Genomic DNA, 14,663 nt, shown 5'->3' on the forward strand with positions numbered 1-14,663 from the left:
ATGTCATGTTAGCATTATGATGTAATATAGTACATTCATATCTGACACAAAGCTGCGTGAAAGCCCCTCTCGATATTATATAGATATTTACTGCCTAAATAGATTTCAATTTTATAATCTAAATGTATTTTCACAATAACAGTAATAATTTAGGACTTTAATTCAAGTATAGTTCCATAGTAGAACATAACTACAGTATATCAGTTATCGACACACACCAATATCATAATAATAATAATGATAATTACCGTAATAGTCCCCTTGATACTCTCCTTAAGCAGAATAAAATGCATATTGAATACAAAGTAACTGTAGCTTTGAAGATAATTCTTGGACAGATGCAAATAAAAAAAAAAAAGACATTCAGGATCACAAATCCTGCGACAGTTTTATTATGTATTATATATAATATTTTTTAATGTGTTTTGGTTTGAAACATGGAGATGCAAACGCAAAACAATTACTATTAAAGATCTCGCACTCGTTGACATATTGCTTCCGTGAATTCGGAGCACTTTGACTTTCCTCCGAGGTCTCCGGTGAGCACCTAGAACAAAGACAATAAAGGTGCGTTACATGTGGACATGATGTCAAACGTGCGCAAGAAAACGACAGTTACCTTTTTGTCTCGAATGGTGTCGAAACAGGCACTCTCGATCCTCTTTGCGTGGTCATGCAGGCCCATGTGGCGCAGCATCATGACTGCACTGAGCAGCAAGGCTGTGGGGTTGGCCATGTCCTTTCCTGCTATATCGGGGGCAGTTCCATGAACCTGAAAAAAATGTATCAAAAACTTCTTACCATCTTTGAAACCGCCTTTTAAAAAAAAAAAAAAAAAGATTTTGTACAGAGAACGTGAGAGGGAACATACAGACTCAAAAATGGCAACACCATTGGTGCCGATGTTTCCACTGGGGGTCACTCCAAGTCCACCAATAAGTCCAGCACAAAGGTCACTGAGGATAAACAGTGACACACAAGTACATACTTTTTCAGAGTGTGCACAAAGTCTCTTTAATTACAAAAAATTAAAGAATACCAAAGCAATTCATGAGATGTATTAATTAGATTTGTATGTCAAAGTTTTTAATCACATTGCATTTGTGCACTTCAGGTTTCCTGTTTATGAAATAGGTCTTATATATAAAGCCTTAAAAATGGCTATGCCTCAAGAAAAGGCACAATGTGTATCGTGGTTTATTGAAACAAAGTCTGGTTTGCAGACTCAGCGAAACTACAGAATTACGTATGAAAGACATCAACCATCAAGTCCTGCAATGCGCTATATGCGGAACATCTTGACCAACGCAGAACACAGAATAGCTGACTTCCCTTGTGTGCTTCGCTAACGAACATAACTAGGATTGATGACATGATTGTTTGAAGCCAAATATAGATTGCAAATATTTCTTGAAACTTAAAAATGTCTTAAAACGTAAAGGTTTTTTTTATGGCTGGTATCTTTGGACAAAGTTAAATACATGCATATCATTTATGTACACCAATATATCATGCATGTAAACATGAACAACGTCCAAACACACTTCTATTGTCATCTTTACGTTTAATAACAGACATTGTAGATGTTTAAAAGTGCCTACGGGTGCTTTGAAACGGTTGCCTTCCTCATTTTCCCCAAACGAGGCGGAAATGCTTTCATCTGTTTATTGGGACGGAGGGAAGAGTGAACGACCAAATTAAAAAAAGATCAAATAGAAAAACTCCAGTATCTAAAATCTAATTTTTTAATAATTTCCACAGAATTGTATTCTCATTTGCTTTGGGTTAAGATGGAGTTTATCCCACTTGACTTTGGCTGAGAGGCGGGGTACACCGTGGACTGGTCCCCAGTCAATCACAGTGCTTTTGCAATAAATGTGTTAAATTGGTATTAGACTTTGTGGACAACATGGCTGTGCACATACCACAGCAATACAAACACATGGTTATTATCCTATTTTATCAAGAGGCACAAAGGCAAAAATGTAGCAATTATGTCATGGCATTGTTTTAAAGGACTTATGAGCGTCCTATCAGATTGCTCTGATATTGTCCGAACTATACTGCTTATAGCCACCAGAGGGCACATTTGCATGGTATCAAGCCTTTCCTGATGAGCTGTGACGACTAACCACATTAGTTTCATTTTATTTATCACAATATGTATTTTACAGCGACACAACTGTAAATCGTGCATCTTCTTACCTCAGGATGTCTCCATACAAATTTGGCATCACCAGAATATCAAACTGTGTAGGATCCTGAACCATCTGAAAATTGGGAAAAGGTAAACAATAGAATTGGTTGTTTATAATAAATAAATAAATAAATAAATAAGACAACAATTCAAAAAAAGGAGGACTTGCATTGAGGCACACAGTATCCAGGTACATCTCAGTAAACTTAATATCTTTATTCCTTTCAGCAGCCTCTCTGCATTTTCGGAGGAAGAGCCCATCTGACATGCGCCTGATATAAAAATAAAGGACAACCAGCTGATCAGAACATATAGCAAGGTGTGTAAGTTACATATGCAGTCATTTGTATCGTCTGCAACTTACATTATGTTAGCCTTATGAACAGCAGTAACACTGGTCCTCTTATTGTTTCTTGCATATTCAAATGCATATTCTGCAATGCGTTGGCTGGCTTGCTCTGTAATGAGTTTTATACTCTGAACGACTCCATCAACAATCTGCAAATAAACACTCTCACCAATTACCACAATAAGATCAAATTGGAATTTAACAAGCTGACTAACAATTACTGGTTCATGTTTTCTTAACATAAACGTCTTTTGAATTCAATGTAGGTAGGCCTCTCACAAATTATTTTTTTAAGAAGATTATCTTCCCAAAAAACTAGCAAGATAAACGAAACTGTTTTTCTAATGCCTATGAAATCATGAAAAATAAGGCCCGCCCTTATTATTTATTTATTTGCTTTGAGATCAGTATTGTTGTTATCATTATTATTGTTGCTATGAATATAATTGTTCCTTGTTTATCTATCAGGTGATATGGATCCCCCTGGGTCTGAAATAAAGAATACAAAGCCTTCTATCCATCTGTCCATTTTCTGTACCGCTCTGTTGTGTGAATCTACGCCTTGCATATGTAACAAGGCTGTGGAGTGTGGAGTATTGGACGGAGCCAACACCGGCAAGAGTGTACCGATCCGTCGGCGTTCCATGAGCCCACTAGCGGATAATGACACAGCCGTCCAACTCTTGTCTGCTCACTGTGTGAGCCGCGCGCCTCTCTCACCACAACAACGACAATTTATCGTGTCCATTTTATTCGGTGAACAATAAGTCAATATAGTAATTATCGTGACAGGCCTAGATGTAGGAATAAATAAAATGCCAAAAGAACAAAATCCAATTCTTCAAGGTACTTACCACATGTTCAATCCCACTGTATTCCCCCTCTGTGTTCTCTCTGATGGTGACTAGGTTCACGTCTGTGTAGGGCGTCTTGTAGCCGTCGATGGAAACACAAGGGCGCACATTGGAGTAGAGGTCAAAGGTTTTCCTCAGGAGAAGGTTCATGGAGGGATGACCTGCAGCAATTGGCGTCTTCAAAGGACCTGTAGACGAAGAAGTCATTCAACGTTATTTGACCCTTGATCTTGCACTTTTGGAGGTAGGATCATAGCTGGTGTTTCAAATTTTAATGTGCCGTAGCTTAAGGAAATGATACAATTTGTATGACTGGCCACGTTCTGGTTTCTTTGTGACTAATTGATAACTCTAACTGGACAGAAAGCTGGATAACAATCTAACAGAACAATATGAAATACAAATAAAAAATAATAATAATGCCTTCACAATAATCTGATCTAATACTTGTACAGAATTATTGTGCATTATTGTGGAAGTATGAAGGACCTTTCTCCCTACTGGTTTATATGACAGTAACCTAGTCCACATTACTCCACTGATCCCCATCTGCAATTATTATTATTTTTGCTTCTATAATGATCAACATACAGTGGATCGTTGATAAAACGGCCCCCTATATAATGGATATCGGATCAAACAGACCGTCGGGACTGAACAATGTGTCCAAAAATAGTTTTCAATTGTCACTTACACTGCTGTTGACAAAGTCTGTTAGATCCAGAATTGGCCGCTGTTGTTTACTCACGCTGCGGCGCAATGCAGGCGGAGAATGGGACTGATGTATTTCCGGGTCGCAGATACACCAAAAAAAATAGATCCAATTTCAAAAGACATGCCTCCTCCTTACATTAATTCCTCACAGCTCAAGAAAGCGACTCGCCTATGTTGAGTACTGTACGTCAACAATGTCACCATGACCAACCACACTGGCATAGTAAATTTGGATAAAATGTGAAACTTTCAAACATTTAAGCTTTTGTAAAATTGACTTACAATAACTTAATATTGTTGTTATATTACTGGGTGTTTTAGGCCAAATAAAACCCCAACAACTAAAAAACTGATTTTTACTGTACAGTAACATGGTTAGATATGGCCTCAAAAAAAAAAAAAAAAAGTGCTTCAATGTAACGGACAATCGACTATATCGGACGACCCCCTGCCCCTATTAGTCTGTTCTATGGCGGTTCCACTGTACTTGTAATGTAGCATATGTAGACCATATTTCTATCCATATTTCCATCTTTTATACTTTCCCTGTGATTTAAATTTACAGCATGTGCCTTTTTTGTGTGTTTGTTTGTGTCGTTTGAGCAGATGCAAGTCCATACACAGTATGTCAATAATCAGTGTATTTTGATGACATCAAGATCACATTGATAGAATATATATGTGTGGGTTTATACTGCAATCGCAGTGGCACATATATGTATAAGACATTACATTTTTATCCATATTTGGAATAGGCCAGATTCCAATCTGAAGTTATCTGATTCCATGCATTTTTTTTCTATTTACACTATTCTGACATGTCTTAATTGTGCCAACTGAGAACAAAAAAATGTTACTTGAACCATGCAGTGTAAATTCAGCCTAATTGGATTTCATCAGCTTATACTGGTGACCCAAATGCTGTGGTCAGCGAGTGTAAAGTAATCACAATGTCATCTTACCTTTCAGACCCATTTTGTTCCTGTCCACTGATTCTTTGGCATCGGGAGGAATCACCCACTTCCCCCCGGGACCTTTAATGGCGGTAACATTTCTCTCCTCCCACTGAATGGGTACCTATAACAAAGCACATAATATATAGGCATAATTGTAGGAGTAATAAAAGTGTTCAATGTAGTGCTTCTTCAGTACTAACTTGAGCTGCTTCAAATATCTTCATGACAGCAGTGGAGATCTCTGGTCCAATTCCATCACCGGGTATCAAAGTAACAGTATGCATCTGAAAGGCAGGGTAAAAAGAAAGTGTCATATAATGATGCTTCTATAAATTCCAACATACAAATACTGTCATCCTACAGGGGCGTGACGTACCCCACGAGACAATGCCCTGGTCTGTTTTCTCAAGACTCCTGCCACTTGCTGCACCTGTAAAGCAAAAGATAGATGTTTGGTAAAGTATGTAAATACTCAAATGCCACTGCGTCTCAAACACAATACATAAAATAACAGGTAGTAAGTATACTGTGAGTATTATGAAAAAAATGGAGACAATGACAAGCATCATTGCTATAGATGTATTGCACACAAAACAAATGGAGATTCCTGCCCAACAAATTAGTTAGGACCACAACTGTGACAATAACGTATGTCAAAAGCCCCGAAAACGACTTAACACAAACTAGCGTCGGTATCTTTGAATCAGTAGAACATGGCCCAACAAACTACACAACCAGTAGTAGACATTACTAACAAAATGGGAAATTATTAGCTCGATTTCTCCTTCAAACAAGTAATACACTGCTTTAATACATAACTAAGATTAACTTACTTCCTTTGCCTTGATTTTATCCTGGCCACTGATCGATAAACTCCATTTTCTGAGTAGGTTAACAATCTGTAGGTGAGGAACATTACATGGACAGTTGGAGCCTCGATGCGGAAGTAGATCGGACAATTAGCTGTCACGTTCATCTTCGGCTGTGTGGCATTCAAAAGTGAATACATTAAGATTACGCCAGTGTAAATTGTTATTTTAAAATGTGAACACGATTCAGGTTGCTATAGCAACCTACTGCAAGGGCGTGCCTGACAAAGTGGCCAGATAGTTATTGTCTTTCCCGAAGAATTTGAGGGAGTGACTACAAAATACCCGACAGTGATGTATGATTGGGGATTAAAGACTGCGCATATTATGAACAATTATTATACAAGTGGGGATTTCCCGTACATACCGCTGACCTCCATGTATTGCCCGCCATTCTTAGCTTGTAGCTAGCCACCAAGGTCGATGAAGCAGTACAGCAGCGGCAAATAGTCAAGCTCAAGGTAAACACTGAGAGGATATCCGTTGAGATGGAGTTTTCAAAATAAACCCAAATAATAAATTCACAGAGTCGCAATAATTCATTAGTTTGTTGGAGCACACGTACCCACATGTATTGATATCAAAATGTAATGTTATTGTTGCCATTCGTAGGTACATTTGCTGAAAACAACTTGCGCGTATATTTTGTAAGCTTTTCCGGTTTACTCTGGCACAACACGGAAGTGAAACTGGGTGACTTTTCGGGCATGACCATAAAACATCAATAAAAGCGCCTCACTTTCGTTCTAACAAACATTATAAGTCGTATTCAGTTATCACAACCATTCTCCCTTATATTAAAAACCCGTAAAATGGCCCTTATTACTCGTACACGTTGTTTGTCATTGGTTTTATCTTTAAAAATATACAGTAATTTACTATGCATAGATTACTAATACTGTTTAATACAGTGCGCCGGTACTGTAAAGCAATTGAAATGTAATGGATTACAAACTGATGGCCATCAAAATACAACATGATGGAAATGTTGCTCATGATGCTAACTTTATAAAGGTTGAATTTCCATTGAATTTCTTTTATTTTTTGGGTTTTGGGATGGGGGTTGTTTTGATGTTGACCTGTTAAAAAAGGTTTTCCATTTAAAAAGAACTAGAACGGCTGCAGAGCGAGAGGGACGAAATAATTATTTTTTATTTAATTAAACAAAAAGCACTATGTCTTTTATTTAAAATGTGATTTCTCATGCTTACAATATTAAGTCAGTGTTTAAGCAAATCTTGAGTTTGTTTTCTTTTGTAAAGGTTTAACCTTTATATATCTCGACAGAAGAGAAACATGCAAAATTGCAGTCAGATTTTCAGTAAATATTGAGTTCGGCCAGCAACTTTGTCCCAGTTTTTAAATTAGGCTCACTGTGAATTTGAGTTAGACACCCCTGCTTTATGGCACCTTGCATGTGTAAGCATACGTTACCGTATTTCTATAAGGATTACCACCAGCAGGTGGGTCAAAACGCTAGACGATAAACTATTAACTCAAATGGTTGAGCTGTTTTAGCCAGAACACTCAAAGAAAAAAAAAAATGACCATCACGGCCTGGTCTTTTGTAACAGTATAAAGCATTTCACACTTTTGCACAAGTCGTTTTTATAGTCAATATTTTTTATGGTATAAAACAAGTATAAACAGATGAACATTCAATCACAATTTGCTACCTGTCAAAAAGCATTACAGCAACGGGAAGCTCCCAGAATGATCCGGCAAAATGGAAAAGTTTTTAATCACTTGGAATATTTAGACATTTTAGCAGCATATGTCTCTGCATGAATGCAGACTACGAAAATGGCACAGAATGCACAGTGTGCAAGTAAAGACAGTTCAAACTGAGTCAGCATATAATACAATGTATCCTCCAAAAGCCAATACATAGGGTGCATTAAAATATTAACAAACACCACAAATCAGCATGTATGTCTGGCAAAGTCTGTATTGCGCTGAACTTAGTCATACTACTGCACATACGTCACTGTCATTTTTAAATAAATACAGACAACACACAAATAGGCCCGGTTCAGATGGCATACTGCTTTGGCTGTTTCTTCAGGCTCATTGATCTTTCAGTCTGGGAAATTGCATGGGTTGCTCTGTTGTTTAGGAGTCTGCATTCATGAAGAATGTCTGTAGGAGGACCGATAAAGCACTTAAAATGTCACACTCTAAAAACAATCCTTTTGAGTGAACACCTAGTCAGACCACATGCGATGTCATTTGTAAGTACAGTACCTGTTAATGCAGGAATATGTTAATTACCAGTATTTGAAGGGGACATAAGGGTAGGCCAAAAGTAGACTTACAGTTGTTTTATGTTTTTGATCTGTGCATTTTATTTAAACTATAGATCCCAAATATGAAGTGTAACTGGGAGGGTTGGCAGTGACTGAGTTTAAGTGCGTGAATTATTATTATTATTTTTTTAATCTAATTATGATCAACTGTTGGGAGGTCTAGGTAATTATCTGAACCATAATTCTAAACTGGTTTTACTAAGCCTACTTTTCACCCACCCTGTATTATGGAAAGTTGACTTTTTGTTTACGAGTTTTCAAGACACGAGCCATCATACTACACTCATACTTGAGATATGAGCATTGTACGGTGGCAGCGAACTCAAATCAACTTGACAATAACAAGCAGTTTCTTAACAAAAAGAGGCTCCAAGCTGCTGAATGCCAGTCAATGTTGAAGTTTACTGCAAAACTAAACATAAACAAAGAGAATTGCACATTGTGTATTTAAAACAACCAACCAAACAACACCATCCATCCATCCATTTTCTACCGCTTATCCGAGGTCGGGTCGTGGGGGCAGGAGCTTGAGCAGGGACGCCCAGACATACTTCTCCCCAGCCACTTCATCCAGCTCTTCCGGGGGGATCCCAGGGTGTTCCCAGGCCAGTCGAAAGATGTAGTCTCTCCAGCGTGTCCTGGGACGTCCCTGGGGTCTCCTCCCGGTGGGACGTGCCCGGAACACCTCACCAGGGAGGCGTCCGGGAGGCATCCGAATCAGATGCCCCAGCCACCTCATCTGGCACCTCTCGATGTGGAGGAGCAGCGGCTCTACTCTGAGATCCTCCCGGATGACTGAGCTTCTCACCCTATCTCTAAGGGAGAGCCCGGACACCCTGCAGAGGAAAGTAATTTCGGCCGCTTGTATCCGGGATCTTGTTCTTTCGGTCACGACCCATAGCTCGGGACCATAGGTGAGGGTAGAAATGTAGATCGACCGGTAAATCGAGAGCTTCGCCTTTCGGCTTAGCTCCTTCTTCACCACAACGGACCGATACAAAGTCCGCATCACTGCAGACGCTGCACCGATCTGCCTGTCGATCTCCCGTTACATTCTTGCCTCACTCGTGAACAAGAGCCCAAGATACTTGAACTCCTCCACTTGAGGCAGGATCTCATCCCCGACCTGGAGCGGGCACGCCACCCTTGTCCGACTGAGGACCATGGTCTCACCTGCTAGCTTAATGCTAATGCCATTGTCGTGCCATTGATAAGCATCGATAGTTGCAATGTTATAAACACTACGCAATGGCTATTTGAACGGCTGAATCCTTGAGAGAAGTGATGATTACTCATTTGGGTCTGTATTACTGTATTATACTGCCCCCCGGCCCCCGTGGCCAAAACAGGTACACCAGTTGGAGCAGCACAAATTAATTGAAGCATTAAATCATGATGCATAAACTGTTTAATTCTATGTTTCTTAAAAGTACAATATTATATATGATTGGTATTTTCCCTTAAAAACACGTTAGAATAATAATTATTATTATTTTTGGGGGGGAGAAGGGAGGCTGGAATGGATTCATTGCTTTTCAATTTATTTCAAAGGGGAAAGATGATTTGAGATACAATATTTAAGTTACTAGCATGGTCGTGGAACGAATTAAACTCATATCTCAAGGTACCACTGTATAATACTGTATGTCTCCTTTAAGTATACTCAGTTATCCATGTAATTCTTTTCTTTCAGACACTCTTACCGTTAAACTGCTTGTAGGCTTCTTCAACAATGGCATTGTTGGATTGTTTTATGTCCCAGTAAGTATCCTCGACCCATGGCTTGCAATCCTGATGTTCAACAAGTTGTCCATTCTTGTATAGACCGGCTTAACATTCCAAATAGAAACAAAAACATGACATTGAAATTTAATAAATCTTCTCTGAGCAAGAGCCATGAATAATATTTGAAGTGAAATAAAAATCCTTTATTCAACAACTTTATCAGTTGAATGAGTATACTTACAAATGCAACTTTCTACTGGATGACAGTCATACCTTTAATGGTGTCATCAATGTCTTTGCATAGCTGGTACAAGTCGCTCCCACGTCCGACGACTCTCTCCCCTACAATTTAAAATGAACAAACATTTAAGACTTGTACTGCTAATGTGATACGAAGATATAGGAATACGATAGAGAAAGATCTTACCATCTAGCACCTTGACATTGGGGAACATCTCAAGAACTACGGTTTTATATGACACGTTTCTGCACACTAGGATAAGAGATCGTATGAGTTTACTCAGTTTTTTTTAAATATCCTCTCTTATTTGATCGTTATTTAAATTCACCTGGATTTGAATAATTGTAGGTGTTGTCATTGAGACGAATACTTTCTATCTTTCTCAAAGACTGAAGGCAGATAAGGTTATCGATACTGTTGAAGAACAAAACAAAGAAGTGATTTTACATGAGCTTGGCAAAACAAAGCCGTACAGCAGAGCCGGTTTGACAATTAGACAATATAGGTAATTGCTACGGGCGCCACAAAATCCGGGAAAAAAACTCCCCTTCAATAAAATTTTATTAAAACTAGGTACCATCAACTTTTAAAAAAGAAACGCTAACATAGATTCAAATGTAAAGCAATGCCAAATAAATATTACTTCAAATGATAACAAATAAATAACCAAATGCAGTTTTTTTCAAAACAGCTAATGATTGATTACATTGTCATACCTGGAGATGATATTACCAGCGAGGTTTAAATTTTGTAGATTGTCACAAGTGTGCAGGGGTTCTGGGAACATAAAGACATAAACAGATGAATACAGTGGAACCGCTGAGGTGAAACATAGTTCATAATTATACAATTTTCCCATGAGAAATAATAGTAACCCAATTGGTCTGTTCTTGGGTCAAACTACCACCATAATAAAACCTTTATTAAATGTATTGACAATGTTTCCAATCATCTGTTAATATTTTAACATATTCAAAAACGTGTAACTTTGATGACAAATACTGTAAAGGTATTACAGATCTCATTTTCGAACACTCTTAATTGCCACACAATAAAATAATAAGATGACCACTTGAAACTGATAATTAATGAAAGTCTACCTTTATTAACAAGTAATGGCAAGAAAATAAGCAGTGTCACGGTATTGCCAGTCACATAAACCTTTTCCCTGCTCCTGCTACCAGCCACAAAAAAAAAAAAAAAATGCAAAGAGTTGGCTGAACCGAGTTCTAGTGAAATACACTGAGGAGATTTGCTGGAATCTTGTGCGATAAATTGACTTCCCACTTGATGTCTGCACGTCTTTGTACAACGTTTAAGTCATATTTTTCCAACAACCTTTGGGGCACTGGAATTTTGAGGTGCCTAGTTGGCTAATTCGTTGATCCATCCATCCATCCATCCATAAATCCATCCATTTTCTACCGCTTATCCGAGGTCGGGTCGTGGGGGCAGTAGCTTTAGCAGGGACGCCCAGACTTCCCTCTCCCAGCCACTCCATCTAGCTCTTCCGGGGGGATCCCGAGGCGTTCACAGGCCAGCCGAGAGACGTTGTCTCTCTAGCGTGTCCTGGGTCGTCCCCGTGGTCTCCTCCTGGTGGGACGTGCCCGGAACACCTCACCAGGGAGGCGTATGGTAGGCATCCGAATCAGATGCCCCAGCCACCTCCTCTGGCTCCTCTCAATGTGGAGGAGCAGCAGCTCCACTCGGAGCTCCTCCCGGATGACCGAGCTTCTCACTCTATCTCTAAGGGAGAGCCCGGACACCCTACGGAGGAAACTCATCTCGGCCACTTGTATCCGGGATCTTGTTCTTTCAGTCATGACCCACAGGGTGATGGTAGGAACGTAGATCGACCGGTAAATTGAGAGCTTCGCCTTTCGGCTTAGCTCCTTCTTTACCACAAAGTCAGCAAAGTCCACAAGATCCCAAGATACTTGAACTCCTCCACTTGGGGCAGGATCTCATCTCTGACCTGAGGACCATGGTCTCAGATTTGGAGGTGCTGATTCTCATCCCAGCCGCTTCACACTCGGCTGCGAACCGCTCCAGTGAGAGTTGGAAATCACGGCTTGATGAAGCCAACATAACCATATCATCTGCAAAAAGCAGAGATGCAATACTGAGGCCACCAAACCGGACCCCCTCTACACCTCGGCTGCACCTTGAAATTCTGTCCATAAAAGTTATGAACAGAATCGGTAACAAAGGGCAGCCTTGGCAGAGTCCAAACCTCACCGGAAACAAGTCCGACTTACTGCCGGCAATGCGGACCAAACTCTGACACCGGTCGTACAGGGATCGAACAGCCCGTATCACGGGGTTCGGTACGCCATACTCCCGAAGCACCCCTCACAGGACTGCCCGAGGGACACGGTCGAATCCCTTCTCCAAATACACAAAACACATGTAGACTGGTTGGGTGAACTCCCATGCACCCTCGAGGACCCTGCCGACGGTGTAGAGCTGGTCCACTGTTCCACGGCCAGGGCGACAACCGTTGATTCGTTGATATGTTGGAAATGTAAACAATAAGAATTACTCCTGAATACTTACCTAAATTGGAAATCCTATTAGCAGACAAATTGAGAACAGAAAGCAGCCGAAGAGACGACAGTGGAACTAAATTGACAATATTATTGCCAGATAGGTCCAGTCTCTCCAAATTCATACACGCCCCTATACACCCAAGATCGTGTATTCCTGTCAAGACATTCAACAACTCGTCAACTAAAAGTAAATATGTGATTACATGGATGCAAATATTATAATCTGGCCTTACCGAGACACCTAAATTTGAGAAACAGTATGGACTCCAAATCAAACTCTCCCGAGTGCGACTTGAGCAGTACAGCGGTTATCTTCTCGACCTCTCCCTCTGAGAGAAACAAATATGAGACTGCAGCATAGCACAGCACTTCATGCAACACATCCACATGCACATCATTTGTGAGTCAGCACTGTAGGAAGAGAACGCCTCAAGCATTGCGTGTCCACTCAATTTAAGGAGAGGATGAGTAGATAACGCATGCCATCGTCTCTAAATAGCATATTTCTACCAATTTAGCCTGTGTATGAATATATCATTTGGGAGCACTTTGTTGATTTTATACTTTGTACTGAAAATGTAGTTACTGTAGGTTCACAGTGGTGGATGAATGAAGATTATGTCTGGATTAATCTCCTTTTAGGCAGAATTCTCATTCCTATTTTATGATCCCTCACTTAAAACTCACTCTATTCCTAAAAGGATCAGCAGGTTAACTGATCATAGTAGCGCGTGTGACATTTTACATTTTCAATTCCTTCACCAATTATAGGTTGAATACTGCAATTATTGCGTCGAATAAATGAGACAAAAGATGACAAATTTGTCTTTAAACCCATACCTAAAACATGTCTAGGTATCGTTGGGTTTTTATTTCTTCATCGTTCTTGCCCGGATATAAGGATGTTCAGCATTTCGCCTCATAATGACTAGCTGTCATTAAGTGCGAGCATATTTAAGCAGGAAACAGCTGCCTGCCTCGGTGAGTCCGAAGTGGGAGGGTTATTAAATCAAAAATGGTAATTGCTGCTCTGACGAGAACACGCACACAAATGTTATGTAACCGGACGGGACGGTAGCTTCTACTAGCCACAAATACGCTAGCGGCTAGCATGGTGGCATAGCAACAAGCTACGTTACGACAACTTACCTTGCTCTTTATTATCACGCTTTGAGTCCATCCCGGCTAACTTAACCGCCTAAAAATCTACTTGTGCTGATGGAAAACGAGGCAGAGCGTAGACAAGACTGGTATTTTGGAGGGGGGGGGGGGGCGTGAAGAAATTGGCATGTGTCCTGTTGTGTAGTTGGGATTAGTGTTGGGCTGCAGTGGACGCAGGTGAACGTGAGGAACCTTGGGTCCTGTTGCTGACCGGCTGGCCGGTGTGAGAGCAGCTCACTCGGGTCACGCGTCACTGCTGGGGGTCGCTGTTGCACGTGGACGTGTGTCCTCCACAAATGTTGCTTGTGTGCAACAGGCTCTATCATAAATACACAAACTGGGTCAGATAAGACCACTGGGAACCTCGGTTTACGACGGATTTACGCGCCTAACATATACGTAGGTCGGAACGCGACGTAGTCTATGAACCGACTCCAGCGGTTTCCCAACCAGGATGCCTTGTGGCGTTATTACAATTCCACGTAGTTTCTAGGCAGGACACGCCCTGCTCCAATATTACTGGCTCCATGACATGCGTCGATGCACTATGATTGGCTGTTGTATCCCTGTAGAACACGCCCTACTGCTCATGAGAAAAAAGATGATTTAAGTGTGGCGGCGTTAATATGTTTCCCATTTACCCTAAACCAACCTAATCCTAACCTTAACCCATCCGAAACCGTATTAAGCCCCAACCCTAGCCCTGAACCTGACCTTAACAAGCATTTTTGTTTGAATTTTG

The 14,663-nt window shown here is 40.3% G+C and overlaps 2 protein-coding genes across 5 annotated transcripts; both read right to left on the minus strand.

The window, feature by feature from the left end:
• Positions 1-376: 376 nt before the first annotated feature.
• idh3a (isocitrate dehydrogenase (NAD(+)) 3 catalytic subunit alpha) lies at positions 377-6,414 on the minus strand. 3 transcript variants are annotated; one of them, XM_061675897.1, is made up of 12 exons: positions 6,307-6,408; positions 5,904-5,969; positions 5,447-5,500; positions 5,271-5,354; positions 5,077-5,191; positions 3,401-3,588; positions 2,562-2,695; positions 2,367-2,469; positions 2,206-2,270; positions 872-956; positions 620-772; positions 377-547 (listed from the first exon to the last, which is right to left on the minus strand). In XM_061675897.1, the coding sequence occupies exons 1-12, from the start codon at positions 6,331-6,333 to the stop codon at positions 467-469; spliced, it is 1,155 nt and encodes a 384-aa protein (XP_061531881.1). In that variant the 5' UTR covers positions 6,334-6,408; the 3' UTR covers positions 377-466. The 3 variants fall into 3 exon arrangements, with proteins under 3 accessions (XP_061531881.1, XP_061531882.1, XP_061531883.1); XM_061675898.1 differs by lacking the exon at positions 5,904-5,969 and having other exon boundaries at positions 6,307-6,414; XM_061675899.1 differs by lacking the exon at positions 5,904-5,969 and having other exon boundaries at positions 6,314-6,394.
• Positions 6,415-7,557: 1,143 nt separating this feature from the next.
• lrrc61 (leucine rich repeat containing 61) lies at positions 7,558-14,362 on the minus strand. Of its 2 annotated transcripts, XM_061675900.1 has the most exons (9): positions 13,910-14,362; positions 12,994-13,089; positions 12,768-12,914; positions 10,928-10,988; positions 10,540-10,625; positions 10,398-10,463; positions 10,244-10,312; positions 9,949-10,074; positions 7,558-8,078 (listed from the first exon to the last, which is right to left on the minus strand). In XM_061675900.1, exons 1-9 carry the CDS (start codon positions 13,938-13,940, stop codon positions 7,972-7,974), a joined length of 789 nt encoding a protein of 262 aa, XP_061531884.1. In that variant the 5' UTR covers positions 13,941-14,362; the 3' UTR covers positions 7,558-7,971. The 2 variants fall into 2 exon arrangements, with proteins under 2 accessions (XP_061531884.1, XP_061531885.1); XM_061675901.1 differs by lacking the exon at positions 12,768-12,914.
• Between the last annotated feature and the right edge of the window lie 301 nt (positions 14,363-14,663).

This window comes from Phycodurus eques, chromosome 5 (genome assembly GCF_024500275.1).
Source record: "Phycodurus eques isolate BA_2022a chromosome 5, UOR_Pequ_1.1, whole genome shotgun sequence".
Classification (NCBI taxonomy): Eukaryota; Metazoa; Chordata; class Actinopteri; order Syngnathiformes; family Syngnathidae; genus Phycodurus; species Phycodurus eques.